General features: G+C 43.9%; 1 protein-coding gene across 2 annotated transcripts in view; it reads right to left on the bottom strand.

The window, feature by feature from the left end:
• iqgap3 (IQ motif containing GTPase activating protein 3) overlaps positions 1-15,910 on the bottom strand; it is a 151,949-nt gene that overhangs the window by 39,730 nt on the left and 96,309 nt on the right. For both annotated transcript variants that reach the window (XM_048525688.2, XM_048525689.2), the window contains exons 20-25: positions 11,543-11,626; positions 7,986-8,057; positions 6,013-6,082; positions 4,164-4,372; positions 2,197-2,349; positions 922-1,085 (exon numbers count right to left, since the gene is read on the bottom strand). In XM_048525688.2, coding sequence (XP_048381645.1) covers positions 922-1,085; positions 2,197-2,349; positions 4,164-4,372; positions 6,013-6,082; positions 7,986-8,057; positions 11,543-11,626 — 752 coding nt within the window. The remainder of the gene's footprint in view (positions 1-921; positions 1,086-2,196; positions 2,350-4,163; positions 4,373-6,012; positions 6,083-7,985; positions 8,058-11,542; positions 11,627-15,910) is intronic.

Raw genomic sequence — 15,910 nt, 5'->3', positions numbered from 1 at the left:
TGAGTAACATGATGTTTGCACTCATACTGCTGAAGGAACTGAATTGCTATCTTAATTGTTTGGCGCATAGAAGAACGACCAATGCTCAGTACAAGACTGATGCACACAGGCCAGGATGCCTGAGTGTCAGTCTCTATTTTGCCTTTGTTTGCTTGGCTGTGGTTATGAGGGGCTACTACCTTTGCCGCTGTCACTCCACATAGCCCTGGACAGGGATTTCCCTTCTGCCCACTATCCAATGATTCATTCCAAATGGGCGTCAGATTATGGCAGCATCCCACCCTGCATCTGATGCCTGAGCAGCCAAATAACAGGTCAATGGCGCTCACCTGGGTGAGGTGACTGCAGGTTACTGTCAACCGTGAATGCAGAAGACAGCAAGGCCTGTCAGGACCAACAGGCATGAACAGCCCTGGGTCTGGTTGGGACCCATTCCCAAGAATGCAGAAGTGTCCTTGTGAGGAAAGACTGAGAAGACTGGACTTGTATCCCCTGGAATTTAGAAGAACGCTACGGTATCTCATTGAAGCAGACATGGTTCTTCCTGGTATCGATAAGGTAGATGTCGGAAGGGTATTTACCGCAGGATTTTTATTTATTCTGGGGAGGTCTGGAGCCAGGAGGTAGTCTCAGGATGAGAGGTTGACCATTTATGACTGAGATGAGGAGCAATTCTTTTCACTTGGAGGTTTATGAATCTTTGGAATTCTCTACCCCAGAGGTTTGTGGGGTCTCAGTCATTGAGAATATTCAAGACAGGTTTTTAGAGGTTCAAGATATTGAGGGATATGTTGATAGCCTGGTAAGTAGTGAGGAGGTTGAAGGTCAGTAATGATCTTATTGAATGGCAGAGCAGGGTCGAGGGGTCGAATAGACCACACCTACACCTATAATATGTTGCCTGTGACCCTGATCACATACTTAATTTCCTCTCGAAGAGCAGTGGTGAACAGACGTAGCAGCAGGTAGTCCTCTCTCTGGTTAGCTGCATAGTTGTAGAGCGAGAATATGACAGAATCCATAAACTTGGTCGATCTGTTCTGGGGCATCTGGAAAATCAGCTTGGCCAAATATACTGGCTTTGTCTGGCATGAAAGAAACAGGCACAGATGGAAAGTCAATGCCATTCTTATCCACTAAAAACAGACACATTGTCAGCAAGTCCCAAACACCACAAAACAAAACAAAAAAAAAGGACCGCAAAATTATAACCTGGACAAGGTAATTGGTCATGATAATGTCACCAGACTATAATCCAGAACACCAGACTAATAGTCCAGGGACTTGAGTTCAATAAGAAATTGTAACCAAAAGTCTAATGGTGACATGAAACCATTGTCAAATGTTGTAAAAGCTATCTGGTTCACTAATGCCCCTCAGAGAAGGAAACCAGTCATCCTTACTTTGGCCGGATATATTCCAGACCTACAGCAATGTGGCTGACTGTCAACTGCAACTCTGGGCAATTAGGGATGGGGAACAAATGCAGACCTGGGCAGCGGTGCCCACCTCGCCTGAATGAATAAACAGAAAAACAAACTATCAGTCTTCCCTTGGATTTAACGCTTTGACAATGATTAACTATGAATGCATCTAAATTTTCCTTTCCTTTTGCCAGCTCTAACACAATTTCCAACTTTTAAATTCTCCTCATCCATAAAGTACTTCACAGGAGAAGATATCTGAAGCAAGGAAGAGGAGGGGTTGAAAAATGGTTTTGACAAGAGGACACCCTGGAACTTTAACAGAGGAGACCCTCTGGTTTATTTCATTAAATGAGATGAAGCTTCCACTGGACAATTTATCAATTTTGATGCTTTGATGAGATAGCAGGGCAAATGGAGGAGTGGAAAGTAAACACCAAAGGAAAAGAAGAAGGCCATTTAGCACCTTGAACCTATTCCTTCAATTTAATTGGAGCGCAGCTAATCTGCACTATATCTTCAACTACTTAACAGTAGCTGCACTCACTTCACAACATGACCAAAATGAAACAGTTGCAAAACAAGCCTACCCACCCTCCCCTCACTCCCGCTTTGTGCTCCAGTCCCCTGGAGATCAGCGAAGCACTACTACAATCTCCATCACTCCACCTGGAGGACTGGTGAATCTACCCCTTCAGCCAAATATGGATGGAAAGGGAAAAACCCAGCAAGGTGGCATGAGCAAATACTGTCACTGCTAAACCAGGGTTACCTGCAGGAGATAGAAGAGATGCTGATATGCCTCAAGTTTCTCCCGCTTCTCTCTGCTGAGAGCCTTCAGTCCCTTCTGTTTGTCGATCACCATCAAGTCTGCCAGCTGGCCCTTGTTCTTCTTGGTGAGTTTCTTGCAGTGGGAAACCACTTCCTACAAAAATGTAAACAACAGCGTCCCAGTTTCTTTCTTGGAGATACATCACCACACTCAATAAAGCTTCAGCACTGGCTCAGTGAAGTCAGCTGTACTCATGTCAGCACAATGAGAAAACAGTAGATGGCAACAATTTCATTGGTCCAGAGGAAGCAATTTTGTCCATGATTTATCAGGAATATAGGTTTATTGTTCTCTATCCCTTCTTCAACAGTTCTGTTCAATCTCTCATAACAACTGCAACAGTGCAGAAAGACAAGGAAAGGAAGACATCCAGGGCTCAGGGCCTGTCAGCACAGAGCATGATGGCTCAGAGTTAAACATCTACCTTCACTCACAAGAATCAAGTCCCAGCATAAATGTTGACTTCAAAACGAAGTTATCTAACACTGCTGCTCTACAAAAGAGTTAATCTATTCAAAGAAAATGAAATGGTATTGAGGTGGGTGTTTGGTAAAATTAGAAATTACCACTAAAAGAAGGATACATTTCTACGCCAGTCAGAATGGGCATGGGTGGTGTCACCATCGAAGATGTACCCTTTTTCCAAGCGTGATATTCATGAGACAATCAATGTATGCAAGAAATGATATCAATGGCAAAGTGGTAAGTGGAAATAGATACACTGTACGGCCAGTGAGAAATAAAGGAACCTCCATCCTGTCCTCAACAGGTTAAAAAATTCATCTGGGCATCCTGGCGACTGAAAACTTCTTCTCTGAGGTATAGGAAGCAAGCCATCAACTACAACAACAGTCTGGGACACAGAATGATTTAGAATTGAACTAACCTCAAAAGACAGCCATGCCTTTGTTTCTGTCCTTCCCTAGAATTTGCATCGCACTTTCATAGACCACACATGGGGGTCAATGTGCAGAGTTCTGGTCTCCGCACTACATACAAGTTCAAAGGGGCACTGGAGGAGGCGCAAAAGGAAATTTACAAGGATGATACTAGAGTCAAGAAGTTATAATACCAGAATTGAGAGATTATGATTATCACAAAAGCTGAAGGAACTAAGGAAGTCTTCTCTAGAATGCATGACCAGTTAGAGGTATTTAAAACTATGACAAAGTTTGACAGGGTCAAAGTGGTAATGTTGTCACTTATCGACAAGGTATGGATTCATTCCTAATTTATTCTGATTTCTTCAGAAGATGTTGGAGTCACTGGCTAGGCCAAAACTTACTGCCATTCCCAAGTGCCCTGGAGAAGGTGGTAGTGAGCTGTCTTTGTGAACCATTGTGGACCTTGTGATTGTAGGAAGAGATTGGTCCACAGAGCCATTAGAAACATTAGAACAACCATTATTTTCATGATGCCTTTGAGGCAGTAAAGATCAAACGTAGATGCCGCAAATGAAGACTAATAAGCCTAAATGAGAAATTCGCAGAGGTGTCTTCACCCAGAGAGCCCATGGAGTGTGTGGAACTTGCACCCACAGAGTGGTTGAGGTAAATGGGAGAGACACACAAAAAATGCTCAGAAAGGAATAGAAGGACAGGGTGATCAGGTGGGGGCGTGGGGAAAGAGTGAAAAAATAATAAGGGGGCGAGTATGAGAAGCACAAACACCAGCAGCTGAATGGCCTACTTCTCTGCAGTATATTCTCAATTACACTAACAGCAACTAGGGATGGGCAAGAAATGCTGGACAGCCAGCGATACGCACATCCCACAAATGAATAGAGAGGAAAAAAAAAACTAAACCGCCTCTTTGAAGGCTTCTATGCACAGTAAAAGGCACAATCCTACCACAAGCGGAATTTAACCAGACACTTCCCTTGCTTAAAAGGCCAGACAGCCTCTCACCTGCAGGGTTATTCTGTTCTTCACCAGCAGCCCTATCTTAATGTCCATGACGTTGAGGTCCTGCTCCAGGCGTTGGTTGGAACGGATGTGCTGCACCACTTCCTCGCGCAGTTGCATCAGTTCCCACTCTTCACGGAAGTCATGGTCGCTGTGCTCCAGGAGATGAGCAAACTTCCGAACCACGCTCAGCGGAGGGTTCTGGGCATGGACTGAGGAACACAAGTTTATTTTTGAAAAACAAAATTTTCTCCAATAGCTCGTGGAACTAAAACTGCAGACACAGAGGTGAAATTGGGACCTACCCAGGACACTACTTGTGATAGGTTGCATCAATATCTTGTAGTGCACTCTGCCTAATATTCAGCTCTGTCAATGTTATTGGAACTGTATACATGGCCTTTATCGATGTCAGCATTTGCTAATTTGCACCACTTAGCACAGGACTCCCCAAACCTGGGTTATGACCAAGGGGTCATGAGCTGTGAGGAAGCTTCTCCAACAGTAGACCCAATTCATGTAGGGGAACAATTGAAAAAAAAAAGCCTGTGGAAATGTAAATTTTTGAAATAGAAAACCCACCGTTTAAATACTTCCCAGAAGATAAAGTGCAGGTCCCTCAGCCCCACTCTTCTCGTAAATTCTCCCTCCTCCCAAATTTTCACACTGGGGCCATGCTAACTCTGGGTATTAAGCTGAGGTCACACTGGGAAAAGGCTTGGGAAACACCAGTCTAGTGTCTCTGCCTGTGACCATATTCAGCCTAGTTTAAAGCCATCGTGCAGACTTTCACTTATATAACGTCTGTGTGCTTGATGGTGCCTCAAATATGTCTCTAAGCGCTACACGTACAGCTGCTGTACAGGGACTACACCAAAATCTGCAAACAATCATTCTTGGATAGAAACACAGAAAACAAGTGCAAGGGTAGGTTATCGGGCCCTTCGAGCCTGCACCACCCTTCAATATGATCATGATCACATAATTTCAGTATCCCACTACCGCTTTCTCTCCATACCCCTTGACCCCTTTAGCCGTAAGAGCCATGTCCACCTCCCTCTTGAATATATCCAACGAACTGGCCCCAACAGGACGGTGGAGAACTGTCTGTTGGGGCAGTTTTTGTATTTTTGTGGGGTGAGGGGTATGTTGGCATAGTAGCAATACTGATGGACTGATCATTCAGAGGAACAGGCTTAAGTTTCACTAGGGTGTGGGTTCAATTCTCATCACGGCAAGCTGCTGGAATTTAAATAAAGCCTGTTTCAGCGGTGGTAAAGGTGAAACAATCATGGTTAAAAACCCGACTGTTCAAAAATGCCCTTTGTGGAGTGAAATCTGCTGTCCTTACCTGGTCTGGCCTACATGGGATTCCAGAACCACAGCAACATGGTGGTCTCTTAAGTGCACTCAGAAACTGCACAGTAATCCACCCAGATTACAAGGAATTGGGTGGGGATGGACAACAAATACTTTAAAAATACTTTTAAAAATATCATTATGGCTTCTCCAATGCCACTTATCAGGACAAAGGAGGGCAGACCATTTCTTTACTGCCTCACCTGAAAAGCTGCACACCCTCAGTGGTACATTAGAGCGACGGGTTATATCACTGACTGAATTCCTGGTGCTGGTAACCAACTCCAGCCAATCTGAGTGAAGGTAAAAGCTCCAGCAAACTGTACAAAACAGGCAATGTCTTTGTTGCAGCACTGAAGACCACTGGGTCCCTTGGAGAAATGGGACCAAGACAAATTCCGAAGCCTCAGTGCAGCCTAGCAAGTGCTACAGAAAAGGAAAGTGCTGCAGGCCTCAAAGAAACCTCAATGGTTCAGTGTTTAAAACCACTTACCCAAGAGCCTGTAGTCTCCTCTGGCCTTGTTGGCTCTGACAAATGCCTGGATCTTCACCACCGAAGCAATCTGCAAGAGTGAGTAAACAATCGGTCATTAGACTGTCCAGGGAACCAGTCTCGTGGGCACTCGTTACCAAAGCTGTGTGATCAGCACCTTAATAGGAACTGATGAAGTAAATGATGACTTTATTTTCCATTCATTTCTTGTCCAAAAGAGTAGCGAGCTTTACTTTGCACATAACCTTGTGCTGTCCCTGTCCTGGGAGTGTTTGATGGGGATGGTGTTAAGGGAGCTTCTCTTTCCATTTCCTTCTCATTTAAAGGTAGGAACTGATAAACGAGAGCCCCTACATTCATTAGGCACAGCTCCTGACGAGGGGTGCAGATTCACCCCTATGGGCTCTAGTCACCAATTAATGGCAACAACATTATTCAAGATTTTGAAATGCAGTGAACAGGTCTGGAACTCAGGACAGGGCAATTAAGCTGTACTGGGCAGTCAGAGCATCAAGGTCATAATGCCAAAACTTCAGAGGTGGGGGGAGGAGCCTGTCCTCTTAAACACCATTAAGTCCGTCAACTTGGTCTACTGTATCCGCCGCTTCCAATGTGACCTCCTCTACATGGGGGCGACCAAGCGTAGACTTGGAGGCTGTTTTGTAGAGCATCTGCGCTCTGTATGCGACAAACGAAAACATCTTCTGGTTGTCAATCCCCACTCCCTGGGAGACATGTCCATCCTGGGCCTCCTCCAGTGTCACAATGGCCACTACCCGCAAACTGGAGGAGCAACACCTCGTGTTCTGCCTTGGGATCCTACAGCCCGATGGCCTAAATATGAAAAAGTAGACCTCTCTCATGAAATGAAAGTTGGTCTTTCTGTCTAAAATCTTGTCACACCAAGAGCTTAGTCTCACTTACAAATGCTACTCACCCACACAAAAACACAATGCAGGAATCTGAAGCAAAAATGGAGAATTCAGGAAACACTCTGCAGTGTTGATAGAGAAAGAGAAAGAACTCTGGCACTTCCACTGGAATGGGGTAAGCTGAACAAATGAAAGATGTGGGGCGAGGGGCAAGAAAGAATAAATGGAAAGGTCTGAGAAGGGCAAGAAAGGTTAAACAACAAGAGTTCATTATGCAAGGTCAAAGAGAGAATGCAATAAGTGAATGAATGTGCATGGAGAAGGTTAGAATGGAGGATACTACAAAGCACAGCTGGAATATATGGGAAATGAGACAATCAAGGTGAAAGAAAATTAACACGTCGAGGGACCTGATCAGGTGGAGACCTGGAGGACTTTTCTTATTGTGGGAAAGGCTGAAACTAGTGGGCACAGATTAAGGATAGCATCTCACTTTTAAGACAAAGTTAAGGAAGATTATTTTTCTCAGAGGATCATCAGAATATGTAGTTCTCTTCCCAAGAAGGTAGCGCATTCAAACAGTTCCAAAGCAGGGGGGGGGGGGGGGGGGGGGGGGGTTTGATAAAATTTTGGCGGACAGCAGAGTCAAGGATTAAAGGGTGCAGATGGAACAATGGAGATGAGACCACAACCAGATCAGCTACTAACGTACTGAATGGTGCAGCAGGCTTGAAGGGCCAAATGGCTTACTCCTGCTCATAAATCTTATGCTCCCAAGGGAAAAAAAACAAATAAGGTAAACAGTGGGTGAGGGAACACAGGTCACGACATAAAACTGTTGAACTCATTGTTGTGTCCAGAGGCTGAAAAGTAGTCAGTCAGTCATTCGAAAGATGAGGTGGTTTTTCCTGCAGTTTGTGGTCACTGTAAAGTTGCACTTGCACACACCAGATAGCATGGTACAGGCCTTCAGTTAAGCAGCTGTAATCAGGTTTTGCAACATTTGATACCTCTCCCAGTATCTCCATCTAATTTCAAACCTGCTCAGTCCTTTTGCAAAGAGACTGCCAATTGGTAGATTATTTATTCACTCAAGCTTACATTGTTCTTGAAATGCTGCAGCCTTGCCCTATATCTCCTCTTTGCCTGCCACATCCTCACCCAGGACTGAATCTAGAAAAAGAAAACAAAATGTCAAATGCAATGGTTAACAACAAAGAAATCAAACAAAACCCTATTCAATAGGCTAGGTGGAGCAATGTTCGGAGCAGCAGCTCTTTAGCGTAGTATCCTTGGCCCAATATCTTCAACTACTTAATCACTGACCTTCCCTCCATCATGAGGTCAAATGTGAGGATTTTTGATGATGACAGTACAATGTTCAGCACCATTCGCAACTCCTCAGATACTGAAGCAGTCTCAGTCTAGATGCAACAAGACCTACATACCATCCAGATTTGGGGGTGACAAATAACAGAGAACATAGAACACAGAACACTACAGCGCAGAACAGGCCCTTCAGCCCTCAATGTTGCGCTGACCTGTGAACTAATCTAAGCCCCTCCCCCTACACTATCACAATTGCCAAGCAACAACCATCACTAATATGACAGACAGAGTGGGAGAGAGACAGCTAGAGCGAGAGACAGACTGGGCAGGATAGCGGTGAGTGTAACTAATGCCTTTTCACATTCAATCACATTACTATCACTGAAATCAACACTAGCAACATCCTGGAGGTTACCAATGACCAGAAAATGCACTGGACTACCCATGTAAATACTGTGGCTGCATGAGCAGGTCACAGACTGGGAAGCCTGCAGACACACAAAATAATCAAGCTTCTAAAAGGACTTTGGCACTTTCCACATTGATCAGTTCACAGGAATTTGATGTTAAGATGGTACTTAAGGAAGTCAGTGTCGATATGACATTAGACAGGCAAAAAGCTCTCCCAGCTCTTCCTCAACCAGACAAAACAGCCTCCATAGAACACTGCAGCTAGAAAAACCACAGCCCATTGCTCTTTTGGACCATACCAAGGGAGGTGCTCATCCATTCAGCAACCTGTCACGATGGTGGTTTACCGAACATAAGGATCAGGAACATGATGAGCGCAGCGTTCCCTCCAATTTTCTTTCCAACTTATGACGATCACCTTGTGGGGAACACTGGCGCAGCCACGTAGCCTAGGAAGAGCGCTTTGAGGAGGCCATTCACCTGCTCAAGCATGTTCCCTAATCCACTAAAATCATGGCAGATCTAATTTCGACCTCAACTCCAAATCTCTATCCACACTCTGAAATCCCTAATCCCCTTGTTAGTCAAGAATCTGTCTCCTTCCACGTTAAAATATTCTCTGTCCTCACCTCTAGCCCTCTCTGTGGAAGAGATTTCCAAAGTCTCTGGAAAATAGATTGCACCTCATCTCTGTTTAATGTGGAACACCCCTCATTTTTAATCTGTGCCTCCTGGTTCAAATCTCTCCCACAAGGGAGAAAACATCCTCCAAGCATCCAAGTTATCAAGCTCCCGCAGGATTAAATGTCCAACAAGATCAGATTTCTATATCAATGTTATAAATGCAAGAAACCAGAGCAGGAGTAGGTAGCTGGTTCCTCGAGACCATTCTGCCTTTCAAACGAGAACATAGACTCTCTGCAACCTCATCTCGACTCTCCCTCCATTCCTCATATCACTTTGGTCTTTCTGGAAACAGACTGAACTAGCATCACATTTTGTTAAAGGGTGTTTGTTTACACAAGCTCTGTATTTGAGATGTATTTTGCAAGGTACCTTCCTACTTCTGCTTAGATTCTACTTCAAATCAAATCTCGCTGCCCCATCCCAGCTCTGCCTTTCCATTTATCCCCAGATCACCACATCCCTCAGGTTTCCCTTTGAGATCTGAATTTAAGGTCACCATACCAGTACTACATCCTTATTTATATCACTCTCCATACTACACATCAATCACCGAATTTCTTTACATATATTTTCAAATTTGCCACCTTTTTATTTTTAGAAAAATGTTTCACAATCCACTTCCATCTAGAAATACAAGAGCATGGGAACCCTACTCCCTGCAAGTTTCCATCTAAGCCACTCACCATCATGACTTGGAAATATATCACCATTCCTTCATTGTCACTGGGTGAAAATCCCAGAATTCCCTCCCTTGTGGTTCGACTTACTTACAACAGGTGGATTGTAGCAGTTCAAGAAGGCAGGTCACCACCAGCTTCTCAAGAGCAACTAGGGATGGGCAATAAATGCTGGCCCAACCAGTAATGTCCATGTCCCATGAGTGAATAAAAAAAATCATCTGCTTGAAATACACAAGATGCTCGGTGAGTTTTTCCATGGCTTTGCTAAGGCAATCCCTTTGAAAATGGAACTTCAAGTGATTCAATAATGGTACAAATCTCAGCGTGCTCATTTACAAAGAAGCACGATTTGAAACAAAGTCATTTAGAAGTCCGGTTAACTCCTCATGACGTGCTCATTATTCAGCTGGGGTTGGGCTGTTTCATAAGCAACTGTATGGCACACACTCACCTTCGTCAAGTTACTCTGAAGAAAATTAAGTTTTAAGCTTGTTTATTTCTCTCTGCTTCACCAGCTGCCCCTCTTTTGCAGGCACCAAACGGCACTGGAAGCACATGTGCGTGGGGAACGGCTGTATTTTCAGTACTATCTTCAATGAGCTTACACAGCCAGTATTATGAACCAGACCAGAGCCCATCAAAACATGGGGATAGCCTAGACCCTAATTTTTTTCTTATTTTAGAGGCAAATGCCAGGCAGTGCATTCCAGACGCAATTCTATCGGCCAAATTGTAAACTTTGAAGCAAAACACACTTTATTCATACACTTTCATAAAAGTACAACAAAAGAACGAAGAAATTAGAATAGCGACTCTGTTGGAAAAGTCAACAGAATAATAATTATTCAACTACTAAACAGTAATTGCTCCAATATCGTAAGATCCCATAAATACTTCCTGGCAAAAAGCAAGTGCAGAAAAGTAGATTGATTCACAGGCAATTCTGCAGTGCAGGAGGACAAAACATCAAGCGGAAATTGAGAGAGAGTGCAAGCGGGAAAAGCAGGGAGAGATGTCCTGCAGCTTCCAAACCCTGATTCAAGACCCCAGCAACTGTTACCAACGAAAACTAAAAACTAAAAATCCTGGTTTTGTGGGAGCTCATCCCACCCAGTCAGGCTGCTTCTATTGTTCCTACTTAAAAAAAAACCCAAAGTCTCACAAGCTGTTCACCTTATTGGATTCAAAATCTCTCCTAATAAAAAAAGCCAGGACAAAATATACCTCTTAAAGCCACAGTATTGCCACAGCAACAGGCATTGGGCTGTTTCACAATGGGGAATTCCCTCCTTGCTACCCACTTTGGTGCCCCTCTGCCCTGTCAAGTTTTTGGGAGATAGGTTGGTGGGTGGGTAGGTTCACTGAACAGTCAGCAGCAGAATGAGAGCTCCCTGTTCCATTCTTGCACGCAACTGGTCTGTGGATGCAACTGAATCAGAACTCCAACCAGTCACAGAAGGATCTTTAAATATTTATCATGCTGTTCAAACCAGACTTCCTTCATTATAATTACCATTACATGACACAAGGCCAGAGCTAAGTGGTCTGTACCTTAATCACAGCATCTGCGTTGTCTTGAAAGCGATAAAGCCTCTTCTGGTAATCTCTCCGCTGTCTGTAACCTCTCCAGTGCGACTGAAATATGAAACACAGCTGAATGCTATTCCCTTCACAGTTAACAGCCATCGCAAACAAGAGAATAACATTTAGGGTTTAATTTTTGAATCATTAAAATCTAGCTGGATAAAGAAAACTACGTTGAAAAATAATTGCTCTTTAGATGCCAGTGACACTGGCAAGGGACTGTATATTGCCCATGAATTATTGGAACATGTTGTCACACTGACGCACAGATGTTGCGGCAGACCTCTCATGTCTTAAGGGACCAGTTGATATTTCAAAGATGGTCTTGTCTTTTGATTCAAAAAGCCGTAACTACCTTTGCTGCTTGCTTAGGGGATGATATTGCACAGAAGGAAGTCATTCAACGCTTCAAGCTTCCCATTCAGAAGAGCTATGCGATTATTGCCACTTCTGTCAGAATTGCATATTTTCCATCTGCTTTAGAATTGATTGATTTCCTTTTGAAGGTTATTATTGGTCCTGCTTCCACAGCCCTTTCAGGCAGTGCATCCATAAATTTTGCCCAGCTGGACTCCCTAGAATCTGTTCAACATTGATACAGAAATACTCCAAAGTTACACAAGGGATACGGGCTGGTTGCAGCTCACCAATACCCTCTCAAGGCCAATAAATGCTGGACTAGCCAAAAACACACACTGTGTGAATGAATATTTAAAAATTTAGACCATCAGGCCCATCTGCTCTGTGCTAATGCTTATCTTCCATAATGACATCCCCTTTCCCTTGGACACCTAACCAACCTGTCCCTTTATCTTTTCTTTATCCTTTCATGGATTGTGGGTGTTGCTGGCAACATCAGCATTTGTTGCCCTTCTCTAATAGTGCCTTGAACTGAGTGGCTTGCCATAGAGTGGACATGCAGAAGATCTTTCTACTCATAGGAAAGACTAGGACTTAAGGTCACAGACTCAGAGTGAAGGGACGACCTTCAGAACTGAGGTAAGGAGGAATTTCTTTAGCAAGAGGACGGTTAATCTGTGGAATTCACTGCGACAGAGGGCTGTGAAGGGCACATCACTAATTGTATTAAACCAGATATAGATAGGTCCTTGATTAGTAAGGGGATCAAGGATTATGGAGAGAAGGCACAGAGTTGAGAAACATATCAGCGAAGATTGAATGGAGGAGCATATGTGATGGGTCAAATGGCCTAATTCTGCTCCTAAATCTTGTGGAGGGTAGCTAAGAGTCAGTCACATTGCTGAGGGGTCTGTGGAGTCAATGTCAGTCACATGTCAGTGAGATAGGGTAAGGACAGAAATTTCTTTCCCCGTTAGTGAACTAGACCATTTTTTTTGTAAAAACATCAAATAATTTCATGGCCCCATTTTCCAAATTTGTTAATTGAATTTAAATTCCACAAGCAGCAGGTGGTGAGATTTGATCTGGTGTCCCTGGAATTGCTTGGGCTTTTGTCATACTAATGCAGTGGTATTACCACCACACAACCATCTACCTCAGGGACCATAAGACATAGGTGTATAAATTAGGCCATTCAACCCATCGAGTCTGCTCCGCCATTCAATCATGGCTAACGCGTTCTTCAACCCCATTCTCCTGCTTTCCCCCCGTAACACTTGATCCTCTTGATAATCAGAAACCTGTCTATCTCAGTCTTAAACGTACTCAATGACCTGGCCTGCACAGCCTTCTGTGGCAGTGAAGTCCATAGATTCACTGCTCTCTGGCTGAAGAAGTTTCTCCTTATCACCATTCTAAAAGGTCTTCCCTTTACTCTAAGGCTGTGCCCTCAGGACCCACTCTCCTGCCAATGGAAGCATCTTCCCAACATCCACCTTGTCCAGGCCATTCAGTATTTTGAAAGTTTCACTTAGAATCCCCCCCCATCCTTCTAAACTCCAATGAACCTTTCTCATATGTTAAGCTTTCCATGACTGGGACCATTCTCGTGAATCTCCTTTGAACCTAATCCAGGGCTAGCACATCCTTCCTGAGATATGGGGCCCGAAACTGCAAGCAATACTCCAAATGTGGCCTGACCAGTCCCATATTAAGCCTCAGTAGTACATCTCTGCTTTTATATCCAAGTTCTCTCTAAATAAATGCCAACATAGCATTGGTCAGGAAGGCAAATGCAATGCAATCTACACAATCACCTTCATTTTTAAACAAATGTTTCCCCAGGCCTCTGCTCCAGATATATTGGATCTAATCCTATATCCATATTCTCTCAGTCATTTGAGACAGTTTGACTCCGTGTTTTGTCTAATTTTCTTTCCCATCCCTTCAGAGTGACAAAATCCCCATCAAATCATTCCACAGTCTCCCTCCAACAAAACTGCCCCAATTCTTCATTGTAGAGATGGGGAAAACTGGGGAGGTTCACTGATGATTACAGTGCCCAGCTCCACTGGTAATTTTTCACAGTCCATATCTGCATACAGCAAGATCCTGGACAAAATTCAGGGTTGGGCTGATAAGTGCCAAGAGTCATTTCCATCAGACAATAACCATGCATAATGAGAGTAAAACCACCTCCCATGAGATTTAATAGCATCTTCATTGACAAAGGGGTGTTTGGCAATGACCTGAAGGGAGGGGGAGAGATACTATTGACTGGACATCTCAACTGGATCCACCTCCAAAACACTGCAGCTTACTAAAGTAGTTCAGAGGCTGGAACTTCTACATAGAGTGCCTCATCTCCAAACTCCTACACCACTTGGAAGACAGGAATCAGGAGCGTGATGGCACACTTTCCATTTGCCTGGATGGTCAATTCTAACAAGAAGTTCAACATCATCCAGAATAAGGCATCCCGCTTGATTGCCATTCCATCCGCCACTTTAAACATTCACTTCCAATAATCACCAAGGCTCTGTAGCTGCCATGTGTACCAGTTGCAGGATGCACTGCAGCAACTCTCCTACATTTGTTTGACAGTTTCTTCTAAGATCATAACTTCTACCAGAGGGATAAAGGCAGCAGGTGCATGAGAACACCATCATACTCACCAAGCACCTCACATTGCTGACCTGGGACTATAATCAGCCATTGCTTCACCGCCCCGAGTCAAAATCCTGAAACTGCCTACCTAACAGCACACTGTGATACCTTCATACACAGACTGCAGTGGATTAAGAAAGAGGCAAACCATGATTTTCAAGGGATAGCAAAGGATGTGCAACAAGTAAGGAAAAAGAGCAATGCCTTCCTGGATTTGACCAAAGGCGAGCCAGCGAGTCACTACGGTCTTCAGAAGAACAATTCCAGATCAAACTAAAAATAGTTAAATAACCTCTAAGAAAGGGTTCAATTTGGTCACAACTTGTGATACAAATAATGGATTGGTTGTCAAACCTAACACTTGGTGTTGGATTCAAGTCGGAGTCTGTCTGTAAAACCGCCGCACCATCTTCTTCATAATAGCTTTACCGTCAACTACCTTGGTGTTAACTGCGGCTTGGTGCAAGGTTCACCTTGCCTTGGATTCATGGGTTTGAGTGAAACTTCAAGGCGCAATGCCCAGTCCCATACCTAGACCCCCAACAGCTGTAAGGAAGGAGCAATGCACCATTGAGGGATGCACCTGCTTGGAAACGGTTCAAGGACGAACAATGAATTCAGAGCAGTGTTTGTTAAGTGAAAACCAGAGAGGGGCAACATTTGCTACTTGTGTTGACGTATTAACTGCAGTTGCTGAATCGAAAAGGGACATAGGAAATAACAGGAGTAGGCCATTCAGCCCCTCAACCGTGCTTTGCCACTTAACCAGATCTTGGCTGATCTTCTAACTTATTGCTATCTTCCTAGTACTAGCCCATATTCCTTGTTATCTTTACGACAGTTTAGTAGAAATAGGTAAAACGGGCGATGTTCAAAAGGGAATCAGACAAACTCTCAAACGGAAAAAAAATGGGGAAAATGTATGGGAACAGGATCAGTTGAATAGCTCTTCCAAAGAGCCAGCATAAACAAAATGTACTGAATGGCCTCTTTTTGCACTGGATCAGTCTATGATTAAACCCATGATCTCTACCACTAAGAACAAGCGTGGCAGACACTTGTGCATCTCAGCTGCAAGTGCCAGTCCAAGTTACTGACAATCCTTCAAAAGTGTGTCGTTAATTGTAAAGTGCTTTGGAGATTTGTGCGTCTCTCTTCCTTTCTGCCCATCCTATCCAAATTATCCCCAAGCTTTCCAGAAATTACATTCTCAAATGCAGCTCAACTGGTGCTCCATTCTTTAAACACGTGAGCCCTGACTGACAGAGCAGACTCCTTAAGCACCAGAACGTCACAGCTTAGTCAGAT

This window comes from Stegostoma tigrinum, chromosome 47 (genome assembly GCF_030684315.1).
Source record: "Stegostoma tigrinum isolate sSteTig4 chromosome 47, sSteTig4.hap1, whole genome shotgun sequence".
NCBI classification, from domain to species: domain Eukaryota; kingdom Metazoa; phylum Chordata; class Chondrichthyes; order Orectolobiformes; family Stegostomatidae; genus Stegostoma; species Stegostoma tigrinum.
The sequence above is the reverse complement of the archived record's forward strand: the minus strand, read 5'-3'. Positions and strand labels throughout refer to the sequence as shown.